The sequence below is a fragment of the Palaemon carinicauda genome, chromosome 31, assembly GCF_036898095.1.
Source record: "Palaemon carinicauda isolate YSFRI2023 chromosome 31, ASM3689809v2, whole genome shotgun sequence".
NCBI classification, from domain to species: Eukaryota; Metazoa; Arthropoda; class Malacostraca; order Decapoda; family Palaemonidae; genus Palaemon; species Palaemon carinicauda.
The window spans coordinates 67,313,464-67,335,196 of NC_090755.1; the positions used below are offsets into that span (position 1 = coordinate 67,313,464).

Here is a 21,733-nt window from a genome sequence, read left to right on the forward strand (position 1 = left end):
CCCCTCCCCCCCCTCACACACAGATGAATGCTCACTTTCACTTTTGGCTCGGACTGTGACAGACGTCTCTGTCTTGGTCCTCTCTTGGCAGCCATTGTTTGTTTTGTCTTCACTTAATCACTTACTTGTCTTTTACTCAATATATATGTAAACATGTTTTCATGTTTGTATATATATTTGAGTATAGAAATCAGTAAGTTTCCTTTTCAGAGTTGTGTGTGTAGTGTACGATATCTACGTGGAGTCCTCGGCAGTTAGGCCACCACAGCGTAATTTTATGGGTGGGGATCGAGTTTGACTTATGTCTTTCTCTCTCTCTCTCTCTTGAGGTCGTTCACCCTTTTACTACGTGTTATTACGCCCTTGTAGCTTCCTTTCCGTGTGGGGGGGTTGCTACGCCGTACGTTTGTCTCAATTAGTTTATAAATCTAATTGTAGTTGTTTTTTTTGTTTTTTTTCAGCTTGTAGAACGATTCCTTTCGGGGTTTTCGTTTTTTCTTTAGTGTTCATTCATTTTTAAATTACATAATTACATAGTTACATAATTATAATTGTTATAATTCTGTTTTGGTTACAGCTCTCCTTCCGTGAGTGTAAGTGGTTGTGAGGGCACGTGCCTGTTGTGTAATTCTTGTTTCCTTTCCCTCGGGATTCCTCTTCGGAGCCTTCCCGGGGGAATGAATGTGTACTAATGTTTTTTGTTTTATTTTTTTTACGGTTACCGATCTAGTTCGTTTCTGTAATATGGCAACGGAGTGAGCTGTCTTGTTGAGGCCTGGGGATTTGGCTGTTGCTGCCTCCCTCCTTGTATTTTCGTCAGGGGCGTGTCTCCTACTGGAAGTACTCCCGTGACGACGGACAGCTCTCCAGTTCATTTTAGAACTCTCAGGAGGCTTGCCTCCTTGGGCAGGTAACTTTCCTTCCGAGGGAAGTTTTTTCTGTCCAGGCTTGAGTTTTTCCCCTTTTGGGGGGTTCTTCTCTTGCCTTTTTTTCGTGCGACTATGCTCTTGGTGCTGAGCGATCACACCTGCAGTTTCGCTCAAGGGGCTGGGCAACTGCAGGAGCTCCTCTTCGGAGGATTGCTCCTTTTAGGTCACTGGCTGACCAGTCTCTTCTACGAAGTGTTTCTCTTTCGTTCGCGAGAGAGTACACTCATAGAGACTCCTCTTCGGAGGATTCTTCTGTTGCTGTTGCTGTTGGCCTCCCTCGCCGTAAGGCCCACCGTCCGCCTCGTCGTAAGGGCCTCTCATCTCCCTATAAGGGTGCTAAGAGGCGCCTTTTTTGAATCTCCGTTTGCAGCCTACAACTCCTTTTTCTTGATCTTCCGCCTTGGTGCAGATAGACAGCAGTCTGATCTCGTCTTCCGACGGGCAACGGTCTTCCCGACGGACAACGGTCTTCCGACGGACATCAGTCTCCCGGCGGACAGACAACGGTCTTCCGACGGACATTAGTCTCCCGGCGGACAGACAACGGTCTTCCAACGGACATCAGTCTCCCGACGGACAACGATCCCTTCGGGGCAAAGGGTTCCCTCCCACGGGGGTTCTTCCCTTGCGTGTCAGGGTTCCCCTGCGCGCCCTTCTGCTGTGTTCTTTCCTGCTCCTGCTCAGTGTTAGCGCACAGGCGCTCTCCTGCTCATCAGCGCTCTCCTGTTCGTCAGTGCTCTCATGATGATCATCCCTGCTGTTCCTGTTGGTTCCTGTTACGCGCCCTGTGCGCCCACGTTCGCCCTCGCGATCTAGAACTTCGGTTCAGGTCGGGGTCAAGGACTCTTCTTCTATGCGCAGGCTTCCATGCGTTGCCTTCTGCTCGTCAGCGATCATCAGCTCGCCAGCGATCTCCGGATCGCCCGCGTGTGTTACAGCCGGCACGCCAACGTTCTCCAACACTTCTGAAGGAACATGGTTCGCCAGCTACTAGCTCACCTGCGCATGCTGCTCGCCATCGCGCGATCGCCTACCTGCGGATGCTGCTCGCCATCGCGCGATCGCCCACCTGCGCATGCTGCTCGCCATCGCGCGATCGCCCACCTGCGGATGCTGCTCGCCATCGCGCGACCGCCCACCTGCGGATGCTGCTCGCCATCGCGCGACCGCCCACCTGCGCATGCTGATCGCCATCGCGCGACCGCCCACCTACCTGCGCATGCTGATCGCCATCGCGCGACCGCCCACCTACCTGCGCATGCTGATCGCTATCGCACGATCGCCCACCTGCGCATGCTGATCGCTATCGCGCGATCGCCCACCTGCGCATGCTGCTCACCATCGCGCGATCGCTCACCTGCGCATGCTGCTCGCCATCACGTCGGCATGCCACAACGCGCCATCGCCAACCTGCGCGTTAACGCTCACCAGCTCACCACCGATCGCCTGTTGATCCATATCGCCAGCGGTCTTCCTCGCCCACGCGGCAGCGCGTTTCCTCGCCATCGCGCTAACGCTTGCGTTCGCCGCCTCGGACTCGCGCTCATTCACCTGCCCACCCTCGCGACCGCTCGCCTGCGCGCCCGCGCGACCGTTCGCCTGCGCGCCCGCGCAACCGCTCGCCTGCGCGACCGCTTGCCTGTGCCTGCACGTCTACGCTCATGCGCGTCCGCGCCCATGCTCTCCAATGTTCGCCCGCGCGCGAACCAACGGTTTTCCATCGCGCGGACGGACGGTGTTCCGTCGCGCGAACCGACGGTGTTCCTTCGCACGCCGTCGCGCGAACCGACGGTGTTCTGTCGCTCGAACCTACAGTGTTTCTTCGCACAAACGTCGGCTTATTTCTTGCAGTATCCATTGCTCGTCTATGGGTTATCGCTCGCCGACCACCAGCTCTCGCCCTTCCTACCACGCTCGCCCTCCTTCTGCGCTCCTTCGCTCACCTTCGTTTGCATTCCTGCGTTACCGCGCATGGGCGCTTCCATGTTCGCCCACGAGCAAATCTTTGAATTACCATCGCGCGAGCTCCAGGGCGATTGCGACCACGATTCCCATTGGGGTTTTCGCAGCATGGCCAGCCTGGCGAGTTCTTCTGGAGCGTATTTCCAGAACACGGCCTCACCCCGTAAACGCAGAGCGTGGCACTTGCAAGAATAGGAGAAACTTCAGGGAGATCTGAGCAACACTCCTCTTTCCAGAACCTGGGTTAGCCCTTCCCCGTCATTCCCTGGAAGGATTTTTGGCGGGGGGGCTTTCCGTTCGAGATTTCTCCATCGGACAAGGGGTGACTGCTTACCCCTTCCTCTGGGGGCTTAGCAGGTCCTTTCCCTCCTCGGTTACGGCCCGAGGTTTGGTTCAAGGAAGCTACAGGAAGATCATGGGTACTTTCCTCCTCTCGAGCTCAGGCACCTTGGCCTTTCGTCGTTAAGTATCTAACTTGCGGACAAGCTCGATGTTGTACCATATGGACGCGCTGACTGAGGGCTTCCTTCGGGTGTCTCATCTGTGGAGGTCTACGACCTCAGACACCCTTCCATCCTTGAGAAGAGTTTGTTTGTGCCCAAGGACAGAGACTTAGACAGCGGCTGTGCGGAGGAAATCGACTTCCGTTTTCACTCCTCCAAGGCGCTTTCTTCCAGACTCTGCAGGGTTCCAGCGCCCTTTTCTTTCAACCACGTCGGCCTAAGTTATCGGCTACGACAACTGGGACAAGGTGTCCAATTGCAGTTTCCTCCTGTCAGGAACAGATGGCACGGGAGGCTCCCCCGGGGGTCATAGTCCTAAAAGGAGCGGCAGAGTTCACGAACTCTAGGATTGCAGGTTTTTCGCTGGGAGGATGCTTAAGGTTACTCATCCGAATGACAGCTTCCCGATGCCCATTCCCGCACAATCTCTGTGATCAGCCAAGGATATCGCGCCTGCCGTCTCTGTCAGCGAATTCAGTGTCTCTGAACCTCTATGCCATAGCGTCAGCAAGAGTTGCCGGTTGGGGCAGAATGATCCATACCTTAGGCAAAGGTCTTCCATAGGATCATCGACGGCTTCACCCCCGGCCTCTTCAGTCGATCCTTTCTTGTAAGGAAGGATCTGAGAGGGGAGTTCCGTAGTCGACCTCTCAGTCTTGATCAAGTTTGTCGAACAAACTTCGGCCAGCGTAGAACAGCAGAATCGATCAGACTGGTAACGAGGCGACAGGACTCCTTAAACCCTGGATCGGAAGGACGGGTACTTTCAGTTTCCATTCCATCCATCTTCCAGGGAGCTCGTCGAATTCAGCCTAGACTGCAAGTATTCCTGCTTATGATGCAGTGTGGCTATCCCGCCGTGGCATAGCAGGTTTTTTTCCCCAGAGAACTCTCCCTGCCTTCCTCATGGCCGCTCAGGTGCAGGCTTTCGCCTCCTCTGCTGTTTGGAGGGCTGGTCAACCCCGGTAGGCTCGGGTTCGACCTTCTTCAGCTCCGGGACAAGCTTCCGGATGCTTACCATGAGTGTGGGTTCATGGTATTTTGCTTGGAGCCTTCTCTTCTTCTGCCTCAACATCTGGAGTATCTGGCCATGATATTGAGTCAACGGCCTTACCCACGTTGGAAACCCCGCTTCTCGTCCGTCCAGCGAGGTTAAGCACGTCGGTTCTGGTCGGTACTTGGATGGGTGACCACCTGGGGACGCCAGATTCTGTTACCACATCCTCCGAGCCTTCCTTTCAGTTGACTGTGGCAAGACTGAGGAGAGTCGCAGTACCTGTTCTCAGTCAAGCAGAGCTTTCAGCCCTACCTTGGAACGTTTACTAGTTCTCCTTTCCTCATTGACCCGTCTATAGTCCGAACGGTCGCCTCAGGATAAATCCATGTTGGGCGGTCCAAGTTCGGTGGCTTCAGGCAACGTTTTAACCGGACTTCCTGGCCCCTATGGGACCAGCGGAACTATTAGACCTGCAATGGGTGTTGACCTATGGAGCCTCTTGATGGTAGTGGATATTTTTCCTCCTTTCCCCACATTCTTGATGCTGTTCTCGGACTCGTCAAAGGAAAGGGGGGGGGGGGGCATGTTCCGGTGCAGGCTATGGTCAAGACCTGAAGGATACCTCTCCATCATTCAGGCAGGCTTAGGGGCCTTAGTCTGGCCCCTCTACAGATCCTACAGCTCCTGCCGAGTCGCCCCGTGCGCGTCGACTTCATGATTCTGGCGTATTCTAACCAGCAGGGGACGCATTTTTACACCTTCACATTTTGCAGTAGAGATACCGGGATGATTGAGATTCTCTCAATACCACCATCGGCTCTCTCATTCCAGGCAGGGGAATGTTCTCTCGACTATCCGAGCAGAGCCTCGTAGAGAGAGTGTACCTGGGGGTCTTTGACCTTGGGTAACCAGCAAGTCCTGGGTCTGGGGGACCTGATCGCGACAGCTTGGAACCTCAAGCTTCCGCTCTGTTCTTCCCCCCAGTCTCAGACCCCGAGACTCTGGCAAGATTGCCATTCCGGTGATGGTGGGACAACTTCGACGCCTGCGTCTTCCCTCCTTTTTGTCTGTGGACAATGGGTCTCAACAAGACCAGGTTGTCTGGTCAACCTTTCAATGGGAGAGCTCCACTGGGACTATGCGCAGAACGGTTTCTGGACCCTCTGCTTCCCCTGACGGAACTCCGCGGAGAGCTTCTCCCACGGGGGCAGACTACTCAAACAACCACACTGCGACATCTCTCCCGAACCGGGGCGTCGCTTCGGCTTCATGCCTGGAGACACTACGCCGCCTCCTCAAGAAGAGACAACCCGCTACAGTGCGGTACGGAGGTAGCGTCATCTGCGATAGTCATCCGCAGGGGTCTTCCAGGCAAAGTGAAGAGTCTAAGGTAGTTGGTGCCGTAGGAGATATACCTCTTCCCTTGAGGCCTCTTCTCCAGCAATAACAGGTCTTATTGCCTTTCGGCGGGAGGAAACTCCTTTCCGCTCTCGGCAATGAAGGCCTGTCGCTCTGCCTTTCCCTGACCGTCAGGCTTAAAGGAATAACTTTTTCCTGCCCGCTGGATCTTTCCTCGCTCATGCGAAGCTACGATCGTCCCTGCCCCTAGTCGGAGGAAGACCTCAACTTGGAGCATGGCTCGGACTTTTAGTCCTTTAAGAGATCTTCTCAAGACCCTTTACGACAGGCCTCGGATTGTATTCCGCCTTGGGTCTCCTGCTCACTCTGGCCACGGCCAGTGTGTAAGCAATCTTCTTGGTCTCGTACGACTCCCCCTTTCTAAGGAAGAGGGGAAGGCAACATTCAGGTTCGCTCCTGAGTTGTTGGCTAGACTCAGAATCTGGGGGTCCCGGCCCTTCGGTCCAATTCCTTCAAGATTTCGAGTCTCCATTCTGTATCTGATGTCCCAAGACCTTCTCTTTCTTGCCAGTAAAGGAATCGAGAGGTTAGCGCTGGGAACAGCTGCAGTTTGTCCTCAGTTGCAGCCGATTTGGGAGCACAAGGAGGACACGGGGTTAGAGTCACCAGTATACCTCTTCAGCCCGGACTCAAAGACATTCATCTCTACCTGTCTCCAGACCCTCCCCCGTCACGTCGCCCTACAGCACGCTGTTGGATACATCGCAACGTCCCTCGCCTTCGAGTAATACTACTCTGTGACGCAGGTGCTACAAGCTGGAGTCTGGAAGCGTCTAATGACCTTCGCAGCCCGCTTCCTGCAGGGCGTGACCCACAGGAGTCTCGATACGTTTTCTATCGCTCTGTGGTGGCTACACAACAGCTGGTCTAACCTCAGGCTCCTTTTTGGACAGGTAGCAGAAGGTTGAGGGCATTGTTATCAGGTTTTAGTCTGCATGAACGAAAGAAGTATGTCTGGCCCTTATTTCTTTCTTCATCATCCCCTCTACGGGGAGGCAGCATCCTGGTGTCTGCATAGCTGACCTCGAACCTCTGCAGGTAAACCATGCTTCCTTGTGTTCCGAGTATTGAGTCAATACTGTCGCGTCCCCCATACCCTGACGAGGTGGTATTGGGAACGTCCTAACCCAGAGTTCCTTCTGGAACTCCAGGTCAACTGCCTAGGACGGGTCACACTTCTTCCTTCACACACAAGCTTATGTAGGCCACACGGTTCCTTGCGGAGCAAGGAGCTTGTGAGGTGCAGGGACTCCTTTTCTCGAGTGCGACTCACTCGGATTCTGAGTCCCCGGGTAAAGCCAAAGCCAGTATGGCTGGGGACTTTCCACCCTACCTAATGGGTAAGTCACCCATTGTAAATAGCGTGGTTTGTATTTCAGTTACGGAACAAATGACAAATTCGAAGATAATTTGTATTTTTCCTAACCATGCAAACCTTAGCTATTTACACATATTTGCCCGCCAGCCCTGTCCCCCAAGACAAGTCCTACCTCTAAGTGAAAGTGAGCATTCATCTGTGTGTGAGGGGGGGAGGGGTAGCTAGCTACCACTCCCCTACCCCCCCGCTAACTAGCGCGGGGGTAATACACCCTCGTTAAATTCTAATGGCTCGCCATTTCAGCTGCGCTTAAAGGTAAACCCATTGTAAATAGCTAAGGTTTGTATGGTTAGGAAAAATACAAATTATCTTCGAATTTGTCATTTTAGATGTAATTTCCATTTTTAAATATTTAACTTAGCCGGTGAATATATAGCTGCAACTCTGTTGCTCGACAGACAAACTGTACAGAAAAAACTCGCCAGCGATCGCTATACAGGTTGCGGGTGTGCCTAACAGCGCCATCTGTCGGCCAGATACCAAGCTCTATGTAAACAAAGACTTAATTTTCTCTCTGTCGACGTGTCGACAAGACGTACTTTACTCGCTGTTGAAACCTGGAGTTTTTCCCATCATCTTTGGTGAAGTACTATATTCTGGTTTGAGCTTTCGCAGTGCAGGTGTTTTATCTTCATCTTAAATCTTGAACTCGTTTTGGATAGATTTAATTATGGTGACAAAGAGAGTATGGACTTTCTTTCACTTTTAAATGGCCGACCCTTCCCTTAGACGGAAGTGTGTTTAGGCTTTTAGTAATTATCTTATCACGTTATAAATTAATTATAGATTTTCCTCTATATATTTTATATCTCTCCGCCTTTATTAGGCCTCTTCGATTAACTTTCCATTTATTATAAACATATAAAAATAAATTTTAATGTTTTGTTTATATGCGACCTTTCCTGAGAGTAGGCGGTCCTAACTTGGAAACCGAAGTTAAACAACGTTGAGCCCTTTGCAATCGTAAATAGCTTTTAAAGAGCTAATGATTTAAAACCTTTTAAATGAATATTTTTGATAAATATTTTATGAAAGATTTTCTTTGAATAGTCTTCGTACTGTTTTCAAAGATGAACTAACGTTTAGTTTATTTATACTACGCAGTTTGCGCTCTATCGTTACGATAGAGAGAGAGAGTATCACGGTTTCACTTTGCAGAAAGAGTAAATCGATTCTGACGTTTTGTTCATTATTCTTTCAAAGCTTAAATGTTTTAAATTCTTTTTTAAAGGAACTTTTTAATTGAAAAACCTTTCAGTTTTTTCCTTTGGTCAAATAACATGTTTTTTTGACGAAATGTAATTGGGCTCTTCTCTTAGGTGCGAAATCAAGAGAGAAAGAGAGAGAGAGAGATAGAGACGGAGGGAGAGAGAGGAGAGAAAACGTTCCGTTCAAGCGGGTAACGTTGTTCTCGAGTTACTCTCGTCCCTAGTCTCTGTACGGGGAGAAAGGATAAAACGTTTTTAGTTTTTTATTCTCGTCCCCAGGCTATGTGCGGTGAGAGATTGAAAACGTAGTTTATATGAACTAGTGTTTAGTCTCTTTCCCAGCCACTGATTTTTTTATCTTAAAATATGTTTTCTGTTTTTTGCTGGTATTAATGAGCTTGCATTATACGACTGATTTCGCAATTACTACCTTTTAATGAAGGGTAGAATTGCGTGTTTCAGGTAGAAATCAGTAAAAGTTTCGATTTCAGTGAAATAAGTGCAAAACAGAAAATCGAAGTGATAAAGTGATATTGCGCAAAGTGTTACAGTGTTGCGTCCGAGGGTTCGTCTGTTCGTGCCTGTCGTTCACCTAGTCCGGGACCTCTTGCAAGCTCCCAAACAGGGGAGAAGTAATGTCGAACGACTTATGGGTTCGAGAGGCCTTGATCAACGAACAGACGTTTCCCTCTATGGTATCGGGTGTATCTTACCAAGATCTCCCCTACCATAAGACGAGAGAGACGTTTTTTCTCCTCGTCATCCGAAGGCTTTTCGCATAAGAAACCTGTCACAAGGTTTCGAAGCCCTTAAGCGAAAGTCAGTCCTTTCAGGACAGGTCCAGCGTCCTGGTTACAGCCATTAGGACAGCTCTGACCCTATGCAGTCATCGGATAACTGCTCGCCGCCTAACAAAAGCGTAACACAGACTCCGAGAGTCTTTTTTGTTGGCAAAGTGTTGCGGTCACAGACGTTACCCTCGTCTCTTACCACAACCATTTCCGTTGATCCTTAATGGGTTGTACGGTAAGACATGCAGAATATGCTTGCCTCCCTTATGGAAGACTATTCTGCCGATTAGTCCGTTGAGTCTAGCCATTTATCTCGTCGATATCCTGGATTTCAGCCAACCTAACGTTCCTTTGTGCTTCCTGTTGACGTTGGCGTAGCTAAGTCACGTCAGTCAGGTTGTTTAGAACCACACTCGATGCGGTCTCGTGTGGATTTTCAGCCGCATTTGGACGTTAGGCCACTTGCTGATGCTCCTGTTGACGTTCAAGACGTTCGCTAACAATCGGAGTTGACTTGTTTTGACGCTGTGCGTCAACCTCCGCATTCTAGAGTTGTTTTGACTGCTCAGTCTAGGCAGTCAAAGCAGTCTCGAGTGGACGCTGTGCGTCCTCACGCACCTGTTGTGGTTGACAGTTCAGTTGTTGACAGTTCACAGACTGTCAAGCAGTTACATGACGTTGCGTCCTGGTCCGCTACTAATGCACCAGTGAGTGTGGACTCTGCTTGTAAAGCATTGCCACCACGGTAAGTCTCTCCCTTGCTTGAGACTCAGCTTTTATCGGACAAGGTTCCTGTAGATGAGGAAGTTGCTGTTCCCCCTCCTACTGATATTACCTTGAGGACTCTGTCAGATGGAGAGGAGCCTAAAGCTGCTTAGCCCTCTATGGACTTTAATTAAATCATGATGATTTTTTTTAAGGATCTTTGTCCGGATCTTTTTGTAACTGCTGCTCCTCGTTCGCCTAAACGTCAGAGCTTACACTAGGCCTAGCTACTTCGAAGCCGTTGTTTTTAAGCTAGTGCTCTCTCGCTCTCCTAGAGAGCTTTACGTTTGCTAGGCGACTGGTTTATCACCAGGAGGAGTTTGGGGGATACAGCCTTTGCTTTCCCTTCTTTTAAACTGGCTTATAGAGCGAGAGTCTGATATGATACGAGAGAAGTTCTCGGCTTGGGAGTTCATGCCTCTGCCCAGATAGACTTCTCAAATCTCGTAGACTCTCCCTGGCGCCTGGCCAGGAGACGCTCCAAGTTTTTTACAGGTCAACTTCACAGCTGTTTTCGAGCCTTTGAAGTTTTGCTGTACAATTATGTCATGCATAAACAAGGCTTTCAGGGATGGAAAGCGGTACCGCCTCAGTCGCTAACCCCGTCTGTTGCCGCACCTGCTCCCGTAGACCCTAAATGGGCTTTGCTGCAAGACATGCAGTCCAAGCTTGCGTCCTTGATAGAGGACTTTAATGCGGAGAAGGTTGCTGCCGAACCTTCTGGCCAACAACCTTCCAACCGGTCGGTTGTGCGTCCTGTTGACGCTGAGGTAACCTTCTCGCGTCTGCCAGTTGAGGTGGTTCCTCCACCGATGCGACCCAGTGTGGGTTGCCAGCCGCACGTTGACGTTAAGCGACGCTCGGAGGTGGTTGTTGACGTTCAGGACGTTCAACAACCAGCAGAGGTGACTTGTTTTGACGCAGTGCGTCAACCTCAGCAACCCGGTATGGTGTTGACTGCACAACCCAGACGGTCTAGACAGTCTCGGGTGGACGCTGTGCTTCCTCGCGCACCCATGGTTGTTGACAGTTCACAGACTGTGCAGCAGTTCCATGATGTTGCGTCCGGCTCCGTCACGCATGCACCAGTGCGACCGGACTCAGCGAGCCAGACGTTGCCCACTCCGTTGCCGTTTCCTCATCAGTTTTCGGATGAGGAACTATCTGATGAGGACGTTGCTGAACAACAAGACGATCAGCCCCCAGAATAGATCAAGCCCTGCTATCCATCCAGAAGATGCTGAAGAAGGAACGCTGCTCAGTCAGGCTGTGGATGAGTCTGGTAGGGACGCTGTCATCCGTGGAACAATTTGTGTCACTAGGAAGACTACACCTCCGTCCTCTTCAATACCATCTAGCTTTTCACTGGAAAAAGGACAAGACGCTAGAAGCGGTCTCGATCCCGATTTCCGAAAAGATAAAGTCTTGTCTGACTTGGTGGAAGGACAATATCAACCTAAGAGAGGGTCTTCCCCTGGCTGTTCAGACTCCCAACCACGTTCTCTTCTCGGACGCATCGGACGTGGGCTGGGGCGCGACACTAGACGGTCGGGAATGCTCAGGACTGTGGAACTCGAGTCAGAGGAGCATGCATATCAACTGCAAGGAGCTGTTGGCAGTACATCTGGCCTTGAAAAGCTTCAAGTCTCTCCTTCGAGGCAAAGTGGTGGAAGTAAACTCAGACAACACCACGGCCTTGTCGTACATCTCCAAACAAGGAGGTACCCACTCACTGACGTTGTACGAGATCGCAAGGGACCTGCTCATCTGGTCAAAAGGTCAAGACATCTCCCTAGTAACGAGGTTCATCCTAGGCAACTTGAATGTCATAGCAGATTGTCTCAGTCGGAAAGGGCAAGTAATTCCAACAGAATGGACCCTCCACAAGGATGTGTGCAAGAGACTTTGGGCCACTTGGGGCCAACCAACCATAGATCTCTTTGCAACCTCGCTGACCAAGAGGCTTCCAATCTATTGCTCCCCAGTCCCGGACCCAGCAGCAATACATATAGATGCCTTCCTCCTAGATTGGTCACATCTGGATCTCTACGCATTCCCACCGTTCAAGATTGTCAACAAGGTACTGCAGAAGTTCGCCTCTCACGAAGGGACAAGGTTGACGTTAGTTGCTCCCCTCTGGCCCGCGAGAGAATGGTTCACCGAGGTACTTCGATGGCTAGTAGACGTTCCCAGAAGTCTTACTCTAAGGGTGGACCTTCTACGTCAGCCTCACGTAAAGAAGGTACACCAAAGCCTCCTCGCTCTTCGTCTGACTGCCTTCAGACTATCGAAAGACTCTCGAGAGCTAGAGGCTTTTCGAAGGAGGCAGCCAGTGCGATTGCTAGAGCAAGGAGAGCATCCACCATTAGAGTCTACCAATCGAAGTGGGAAGTCTTCCGAGACTGGTGCAAGTCAGTTTCTGTATCCTCGACCAGTACCTCTGTAGCTCAAATAGCTGATTTTCTCTTATACCAGAGAAAAGGACGATCCCTTTCAGCTCCCACTATCAAGGGCTACAGAAGCATGTTGGCATCGGTCTTCCGGCATAGAGGCTTAGATCTTTCCAACAATAAAGATCTTCAAGACCTCCTTAAGTCTTTTGAGACCACCAAGGAGCGTCGTTTGGCTACCCCTGGTTGGAATTTAGACGTGGTACTAAGATTCCTCATGTCAGACAGGTTTGAGCCGCTACAATCAGCCTCCCTGAAAGATCTCACTCTAAAGACTCTTTTCCTGGTATGCTTAGCCTCAGCTAAAAGAGTCAGTGAGATTCATGCCTTCAGCAAGAACATCGGATTTTCGTCAGAAAAAGCCACCTGTTCGCTACAACTTGGTTTTCTAGCCAAAAATGTGCTGCCTTCTCGGCCTTGGCCTAAATCTTTCGATATTCCCAGCTTATCGGAGATTGTAGGCAATGAACTAGAAAGAGTCTTATGCCCTGTGAGAGCTCTTAAGTTCTATTTAAAGCGTACCAAACCTTTACGAGGCCAATCTGAAGCTTTATGGTGTTCAGTTAAGAAACCATCTTTGCCTATGTCAAAGAATGCTTTATCATACTTTATCAGACTGTTAATACGAGAAGCTCATTCACATCTGAGTGAGGAAGACCGAGCTTTGCTTAAGGTGAAGACGCACGAAGTTAGAGCTGTTGCAACTTCCGTGGCCTTTAAGCAAAATAGATCTCTGCGAAGTATAATGGACGCAACCTATTGGAGAAGCAAGTCAGTGTTCGCGTCTTTTTATCTAAAGGATGTTCAGTCTCTTTACGAGGACTGCTACACACTGGGACCATTCGTAGCAGCGAGTGCAGTAGTGGGTGAGGGCTCAACCACTACAATTCCCTAATTCCAGATCCTTTTAATCTTTCTCTTGAAATGTTTTTTAATGTTGTTTTTATGGGTTGTCCGGAAGGCTAAGAAGCCTTTCGCATCCTGGTTGATTTGGCGGGTGGTCAAAGTCATTTCTTGAGAGCGCCTAGATTAGGGGTTTGATGAGGTCCTGTTGTATGGGTTGCAACCCTTGATACTTCAGCTCCTAGGGGTCGATCAGCATCCTAAGAGGATCGCGAGGCTCCGTAAGGAAGACGTACTTATTAGGCAGAGTAATCGTTCAAGTCGACTTCCTTACCAGGTACCTATTTATTTTGTTTTTGTTATTTTGATAACTTCTAAAATGAAATAAAAACTCTTAGCTCATAAAATGTAAACATATATTACTGGTCTCTACCCACCATCCTGGGTGTGAATCAGCTATATATTCACCGGCTAAGTTAAATATTTAAAAATGATATTTTAATTATAAAATAAATTTTTGAATATACTTACCCGGTGAATATATAAATTAAATGACCCTCCCTTCCTCCCCAATAGAGACGCAGTGGGACGAGGAGAAAATTGAGTCTTTGTTTACATAGAGCTTGGTATCTGGCCGACAGATGGCGCTGTTGGGCACACCCGCAACCTGTATAGCGATCGCTGGCGAGTTTTTTCTGTACAGTTTGTCTGTCGAGCAACAGAGTTGCAGCTATATATTCACCGGGTAAGTATATTCAAAAATTTATTTTATAATTAAAATATAATTTTTCCTGACAATACAAACCTATAGCTATTTATGCAAATTGTCCCGCAATCACCTATCCCCAGAAGTCCTGCCTACAATCAAAAGTGGTGTAATATCACTGATGTGAGTGAGTGGGAGTTGCCAGTAACCCCAGCTAGCCCCTTCACCCTCCCACTAACTAGTGGTTGGGTGGTTGCCATCTCACATTAAGTCTTAATGGCTAGTCTTCCAGCTTCGCCGAAAGATATTCTTTATTAAATAGCTACAGGCTTGTATTGTTAGGAAAAATACAAATTACAGTACTGTACTTCCAAATTTGCCCTATTTTCCCATTTATTGGCGGAATAAACAGGTCTTCTGGGTAGACATTTGCCTTGCAGTTTCTGATTTCTCTTTCGTGGAGCTTTTGGGGAGTGGCCCAACAATCTCTGTATCTGTCTTGAAGTCTTTACTTTCCCAACCATTTGAAACCTAAGGTTCTTCTATTTCCCCTTCTTGAGTAACTCCTAACAGGGACTGTGGGTCTGAATTTAATTTTCAAGAAAGAACAACTTCATTGGGGACAGCTTATAATTGTCCACGAAAGAGATACACTTCGGTGTTCTAGAACTTCTGTGCATTTTGGGTCGAGGATCTACCGACATTGGTCTCGATTGGGATCTCCTGCGAGGGTCATGTTGCTGCAGACCATCAGGAGATAGTTGGATCAGAAAAATTTGAAGCTTCAAAGAGCGAGAGCCCTGAATCTGGCCGGGATTAGGTAAAGCGTGAGATCGTTGTGGCCCAAAATTTTCATCAAATCTCTTTGTAGCAGAATGGGCACGCTTGAAAGCATGTTTGGATATCCTTATGGGAGTAGTTTCCTTCCTTTCTGCAAAGCGTTATCTTGGAATAAGCTCTTGGTAGTCGCAGGCTTGTATAAGTCGTTATCACTTATTCCGTCTCCTACTGACAAAGGAATAGGAGAGCTAGGATCACTAATTTTCTTGCAGGCATATTTAGAATATCATGTAGAGAACGTTCATAAGCTTTGAATTTGCGTGTGATCTGGCAACGTAAGTCGATTCTCTTACTGGAGAAGCATGCTCGCTAGTAATTGTAATGTCATTGTTGTGCTTACACAAGGCAAGCGTGAGCCCAAAGGCTGATCTTTATATTTACTGAGCCCACTAATGTTAAGTAACTAATTTGATATTTACATTCCTGCATTTCATGTTAGTAATTATTTGATTGGTGATTTGTTTTTATTTGTGTGCCTGTATAAAATTTTGTAGTACTTTATACTGCATGCCCTTTTGACAATATGAATAATATTCAGTGAACAGTACAGTATATAGTACACATACAGCCCTGTATTCTAAATTTGTTAATGAGGACTCTAGCTTGATGATATCAAAGGTTAACTGCCACAATAGAAGAGAAAGAAACTGGAATTAGAACAATGCAATGTAAATCTAAAAAGATGCTCCAAGGTCTTTAGATTCTTCTATATCATTGTTTATGAAAGTTTTTTTTCTGTGATTTTAAAGATATAACTTATAATAAAAGTTGTAATACCTCACTTAATTTTTTTTCCAACTTATAGTACTGTACAGTATATTTTAAGCCATTTTTTTCAAGTGAAATTAATGCCATTTTCTCTTTTCCAGTATTGGTAGCAATGTCAAAGCTCTGTTAGAGAGATCAGATGGAGTTTATTGCTTCCGCCTTAACAAAGGGAAAGTATATTATGTTAATGAAAATCTCATGAAGTTGGCAGCAACCATGCCAAGAGAAAGTATCGTTTCCTTGGGAGTATGTTTCGGCAAAATTACCAAGGGTGGAAAGTTCCTTTTAATCATAACTGCACTTGATTACATGCACATGTATTGCCAGGTAGGTCTGCTTAATATACACTTTTGTATCTTTAAATTTTACATGTAAGAAAAGGATATTCGATTAATATGTCGGTTTTACTATTAATGTTCTTTTTTGACATTACTGCATTGTTTCATTTCATGGTTACAAGCTTATTGATTTTAAATAAAAGTGTTTATATAATACATTATAATATTTGTGCTTAGAGAATTGATAAACCTTCAGTTTGTTCATAAACTAAGATCTTTGTCTATGCATGAAGGAGAATCTTCTGTGTATATTGTTGACTTTATCAGCAAATTCCTTGAAAATCAAATACTAATATAAAGGACAATTTTATTTGTTTTGGGTTGTTGGAGATCATTTTTTTCCATAATACAGATTTGTTCCGTAACTGAAATACAGACCACGCTATTTAATATGGGTAATTACTTTTGGCGTAGCTGAAATGACGAGCCATTAGAATTTTAATGAGGGTTTACTACCCCTCCGCTAGTTAGCGGGGGGTAGGGAGGGTAGCTTGCTACCCCCCCCCCCCCCCCCCCCCTCACACACACCTGTGATTGAGCTCACTTTGCTCTCGGCTCAGGTGGCAGACGGACGTGTCCGCTTTCACCCTTGCCTCTTTTGGACAGCCATTACTAATCTTTCTTTTGCTTTTCCTTTGACAGAGTGTATGTGAAGTTGGCCTCTACTATGCTTAAGTGTCCTGGCTTACCTGACCGCCCTTGTGGCACGTTTATGTCAGCGGTCGACACGGATCCCCACGCCTTGTGTCCTTATTGTAGGGGCCAACGGTGTGATAGAGATAAGGTTTGTGGTGAGTAGTAGGGAGTGGTCTACCTCCCAGTGGGAGAAGTTTTCTCGGCGCCGGAAGAAGAAGTCCAAACGGGATATTTCTCCTTCAGAGGTTTCTTTGAAAAGAGAAAATCCCAAGGACATTTCTTCCGTGGCCCAAACCTCCTCCGAAGCTCCCACTCAATCCATTTCTCCCGAGAAGCCGTCGAGTGGTAGCGTAGACCGTAGTTTTGTTGACCGATCCCGGGGTGTGGGAGAGGGAGTTGCCTCCCATAGCGAGGCAGCTCCTCTTCCTCCCCTGGAGGAGGATATTATCATGCATGTAACTAATAATGATTTATTACAGCTTTGGGCTTCCTTGGGGCTTCAGGGTTTGCCCTCCAAGGAAGCCCTGTTTGACATGATCAAGTTGGGAGCAGCTGTCAAACAGTCGCCGACGGAAGCAGAGATCGATCCTCTGTCTATCGTTGACGTTGTTGTGGCAGAGGTTTCCGATGAGTTGTCTCAAACCTCTGCTCCTGATGTTGCTGCTGTAGCTGAAGGCTTAGTTCCCCCCTCCGAACATCCTTCGATGGAGGAGCTAAGTCCTACGGTCTCTCCTGCCGGTGATTCTCCTCCTCAGGGAAGTTCACTTACAGAAACTCCTCTTCGGAGGACTGCTGATGGTCAGCCCGCTGACCCCACGGCCCCCAGAGGGCGTATAAGGCGTAAAGCTCGCCTTCCCCTTCGCCGTAGAGGTCTTCCTTCATCTCACAAGGGTGTTAGGAGGCGCCTCTTCGGCTCGTCATCTCCGCAGTCCTCCGCAGAAGAACCTCGCCGTCGTTCACCGACCCTGCCAGCTACATCCTTGGACCTCTCCGCAGATCGTTCGCGATCTCCTTCGGTGGAAGGTCGTCCTTACAAAGGGCACGCCAGCCTTCCACCCACCAGACCTGCTGACCTGCCGTCACCGTTCCTGGCTGGCGATGCGCTGTGGGCGCCTTCTTGTCCCGTTGTAAAACGGGCAACGGTTCCTTCGGGGCATAAAGGGCGTGAGCACAAATTGGTGTCTAAGTCCCTTAAGCGCCAGGTATCCCCTGCGCGCCAACAATCTCCTGCTGCAGATGCTCCTGTCTTAGCGCGCCAGTACTCACCTGTGCGCACAAGCAGTTGTTCCTGTCACTGCGCGCCAACGACCACCTGCGCGCACCTGCAATGGTTCCTGCAATAGCGCACCAGCGCTCACCTGCGCACAAGCGCTCGCCAACTGTTCCTGTTATAGCGCGCCAGTGCTCACCTGTGCGCCAGCGCACTTTTATGAAGGTTCCTGTGATAGCGCACAGGCGCTCACCGGACATCCAGCGCTCTCCAGATCCTCAGTGTGCTACTGCGCGCAATCGCGCACCTGCAGAAAATCCTGATATAGCGCGCCAGCGCACAGCACTGGAGTCTCCTGAGATAGCGCACAGGCGCTCTCCAGATCGCCAGCGCACTTCTGCGCACCCTCATCCTGATGCGCGCCCACGGTCTCCTGTGCGCCATGCACGCCCATGATCTTTGGATCTGGGCGCAGTGGGGAGAGTAACCTCTTCCCCTGCTCGCCAGCACTCACCTGTGCACCATCGCGCGCAGTCTCCAGAGCACGCCGACGAGGTTGTGCAAGCGCACCCTGCACACCCATCACTTCAGCCAGATATACACACTGTGTGCCCGCACGCTAGGGATATATCTCCTGCGCGCGCCCAACGTTATCGTCCTAACGGGCTCTTCGGCAGGATACTGCGCGCCCACGCGCGTGCGAACGATCGCCTTCGTGCGTGCAAGCGCTCATCCAGCCTTCTGCGCACCACCTGTCATCGCCAGTCCATGCCTCTGCGTGCCATCGCTTGCACGCGCGAGCGTGCGCGAACATTCTCCAGCGCGAGACTCATCGCAGAGCCCATCGCGCGAGCACCAGCCCGATTGCCAGCGCAATTACAGGCGCGACCCCACATGCGAGGCTGCAGGATATCACGCGGTCAGGTCATCGTCGTCACGTCCTCCCCCCCTCCCCACAAGCACAGAACAGCGTGCTCGTCGGAGGAAGGGAGGTTTCCGGATAGATCCAAGGACTCTTCTCCTTCAGTTTCTTTCAGGCGAACCCTCGTTTGGTAACTCCTTCCCTCCAGAGGGAGTTTCTGACAGCGCGACTGTCAGTCAGCAGCCTTGGTTTGGGACCATCGTCAGAGCTCTCGTGCAGGCTTTTAAGCCTGTTTTCTCTGAGTTTGGTCACAAATCATTGGCGGCTTCTTCTCCCCTGAAGAGGAACAGATGAGTATACCGTGGTAACTTCTCCAAGGGTGAAGCTGACAACCTTAGAAGTCCTTGAGGAAGGCCTCCTCCGCCCCCCCCAGACTTTCTCTCCCTCCCCTGCGGACGAGGATTTCCCGTCCTCTGGGGAGTCAGGTGAGGCGGGTCGTTCCCCCATCGCACCAATGGGGGAAACCCCACCTCTCCCCGAGAAGTCTTCTCGGGTAGCGGTTGAGAAGAGCCTTCCACCATCACTGTTGGAGTCCTGTATCCCTCACAGGAGGGAGCCGAAGGACTCTAAGACTCTGCCGAAGTCTTCATTAAGGATTAGACCAAAGCCAGCCAAGCCCTCAGAGAATGTCCACGAGTCCCCCCAGGAAGAGCCTCTGGGGACAGGAGACTTTGCTGCCAGCCCTTCAGGAGGAGAGCTGCAGGAATCAGAACATGCGTTCTGGCAGGTTCTGACCCTCATGAGGAATCTCAATGGGTTTGCGGATCCAGAGATTCCCCCTCGTGAGGGGAAGGACACGGTCTTAGACCGAGACTTCTGTACTCAAAAACCCTCGAGGGCCAGTGCGGCTTTGACCTAGTCGCAGGGGGTTAAGAGTGCCAGAGACAAGGTCGAAGGCCAGCTCTCCGAGCTTGCCTCCTCGAGGCAATCCAGCACCGGTAACAAACCGCCTCCTTGTGTCCATCAGAGGAGGTACTTCGAGATCTTGGAGGAGACTTGTTTAGCTCTTCCTCTACACCACTCTCTGGAAGAGCTTACCGGGGGAGTCCCTCTAGAGAGAGACTCCAACCGGCATGTCTCGTATTCGGCAACGGAGATCCTGAGCTAGGAGAAGGTGGCGAAGTGTGCCATGCAGGCAACTTCGTGGCTGGACATCTGGTTAGGGTCTCTGGGCATCCTGTTATGATCTGAGGACTTGTCCAAAGAGAGTACCAGGAAGGCCTTGGAGACCTTCTTGCTCTCAGGCACTCGTACTATCGAGTTTCTAGCCCACCAAGTCTCGAGCTTGTGGGTTAATACCATCTTGAAACGTCAAGATGCGGTGTCTGAGAGATTCCACCAAAAGGTCCCCAGTACCGACATTAACAGGCTCATACATTCTTCCGTCTTGGGTAAGAACTTGTTTGAGCCTAAGGATGTGGAGCAGGCTGCTGAGAGGTGGAGTAAGTCCAACCAGGACTCTTTTACATAGGGCCCTAACATCGAGGCCCTACAAACCTCCAGCAACCCAGCAATCATGTCCTACCAAGAGTACGAAAAGCGCAGTTGCAGCAAAGACAAAGGTGTCTAAGCCCTTTCCTGTCAAGGACAAGAAAGGCAAAAAGTTCTCCAGGGGAGGAAAGAATCCTAGAGGGAGCGGCCGAGGCTGCAAACGCTAGGATTGGTAGTCCCCCTGCATGTCCACCAGTGGGGGGATGCCTACAAAGTTGCGCAAGAAGGTGGCAGCAACTCGGGGCCGATTCCTGGACGATTTCTGTAATCAGTCAGGGATATCGCGTCCCGTTCACGACATCTCTACCTCCCCTGACAGCGGATCCAGTGTCATTGAGCTCCCTTGCCATGGGATCGGCAAGGGGGCAAGCCCTTCGGGCAGAAGTCGAGACCATGTTGAAGAAGGACGCTCTCCAAGAGGTAGTCGAAGGGTCCCCAGGGTTCTTCAGTCGACTCTTTCTTGTAAAGGTGTCTGGAGGCTGGAGACCAGTCATCGACCTCTCAGCTCTGAACAAGTTTGTCAAGCAGACCCCGTTCAACATGGAGACGGCAGACACGGTCTGACTTGCAGTGAGACCGCAAGACTTCATGTGCACACTGGACTTGAAGGACGCGTACTTCCAGATCCCAGTCCATCCGTCTTCGAGGAAGTATTTGAGATTCTGCCTAGACAACAAGGTTTGCCAGTTCAAGGTGGTGTGTTTCGGTCTCTCCACAGCACCGCAGGTGTTCACCAGAGTGTTCACCCTAATATCGACGTGGGCTGACAGGGTCGGCATCCGTCTCCTCCGTTACCTGGACGACTGGCTGATCCTAGCAGACTCGGAGGCAGCCCTTCTTCGACACCGAGACAAACTTCTGGGACTTTGCCAAGATCTAGGGATTATGGTAAATCTCGAGAAGTCTTCTCTGCGGCCTACTCAAAGACTGGTATATCTAGGCATGATCATAGGCACCAATCTCCACAAAGCCTTCCCATCAGACGACAGGATAGCAAGGCTGAGGAGGGTCGCGAGTCCTTTCCTCAGACGAGAAGAGCTTCCAGCCCAATCGTGGTTACGTCTCCTCGGTCACCTCTCATCCCTGGCTCGTCTAGTTCCCAATGGTCGCCTCAGAATGAGATCTCTCCAGTGGCGACTCAAGTTCCGGTGCAATGAAGGTCGCGATTCCCCGGACGTCATGATCCCTATGGGTTCTGCGGAACAGACGGACCTTCAGTGGTGGGTGGCAGACGAGAACCTACGAAAGGGACTGGATCTTCTCGTCCTCCCCCCGGATTTGATGCGGGTTTCGGACGCCTCAAAGAAAGGGTGGGGGCCCACGTTGTGAACCACAGGACCTCAGGCCTGTGGTCAGAATCAGAAAAGTACCTCCATATAAACCTGCTAGAAATTGAGGCCGTATTCCTGGCCCTTCAACAGTTCCAACAATACCTGGCGGGCTACTCTGTGGTGGTGATGAGCGGCAACACAACAGTAGTGGCTTATATCAACAAGCAGGGAGGTACCTTTTCAGAACAGCTATCCCATTTCGCAGTAGAGATACTGAGATGGACCGAAGTCCACTCGATTCCATTT

The 21,733-nt window shown here is 49.9% G+C and overlaps 1 protein-coding gene across 1 annotated transcript in view; it reads left to right on the top strand.

The window, feature by feature from the left end:
• LOC137625007 (60S ribosome subunit biogenesis protein NIP7 homolog) overlaps nucleotides 1–21,733 on the top strand; it is a 46,171-nt gene that overhangs the window by 15,109 nt on the left and 9,329 nt on the right. Inside the window, exon 2 of the mRNA XM_068355949.1 lies at nucleotides 15,661–15,886. Within this exon, the coding sequence (XP_068212050.1) occupies nucleotides 15,661–15,886 (226 nt within the window). The remainder of the gene's footprint in view (nucleotides 1–15,660; nucleotides 15,887–21,733) is intronic.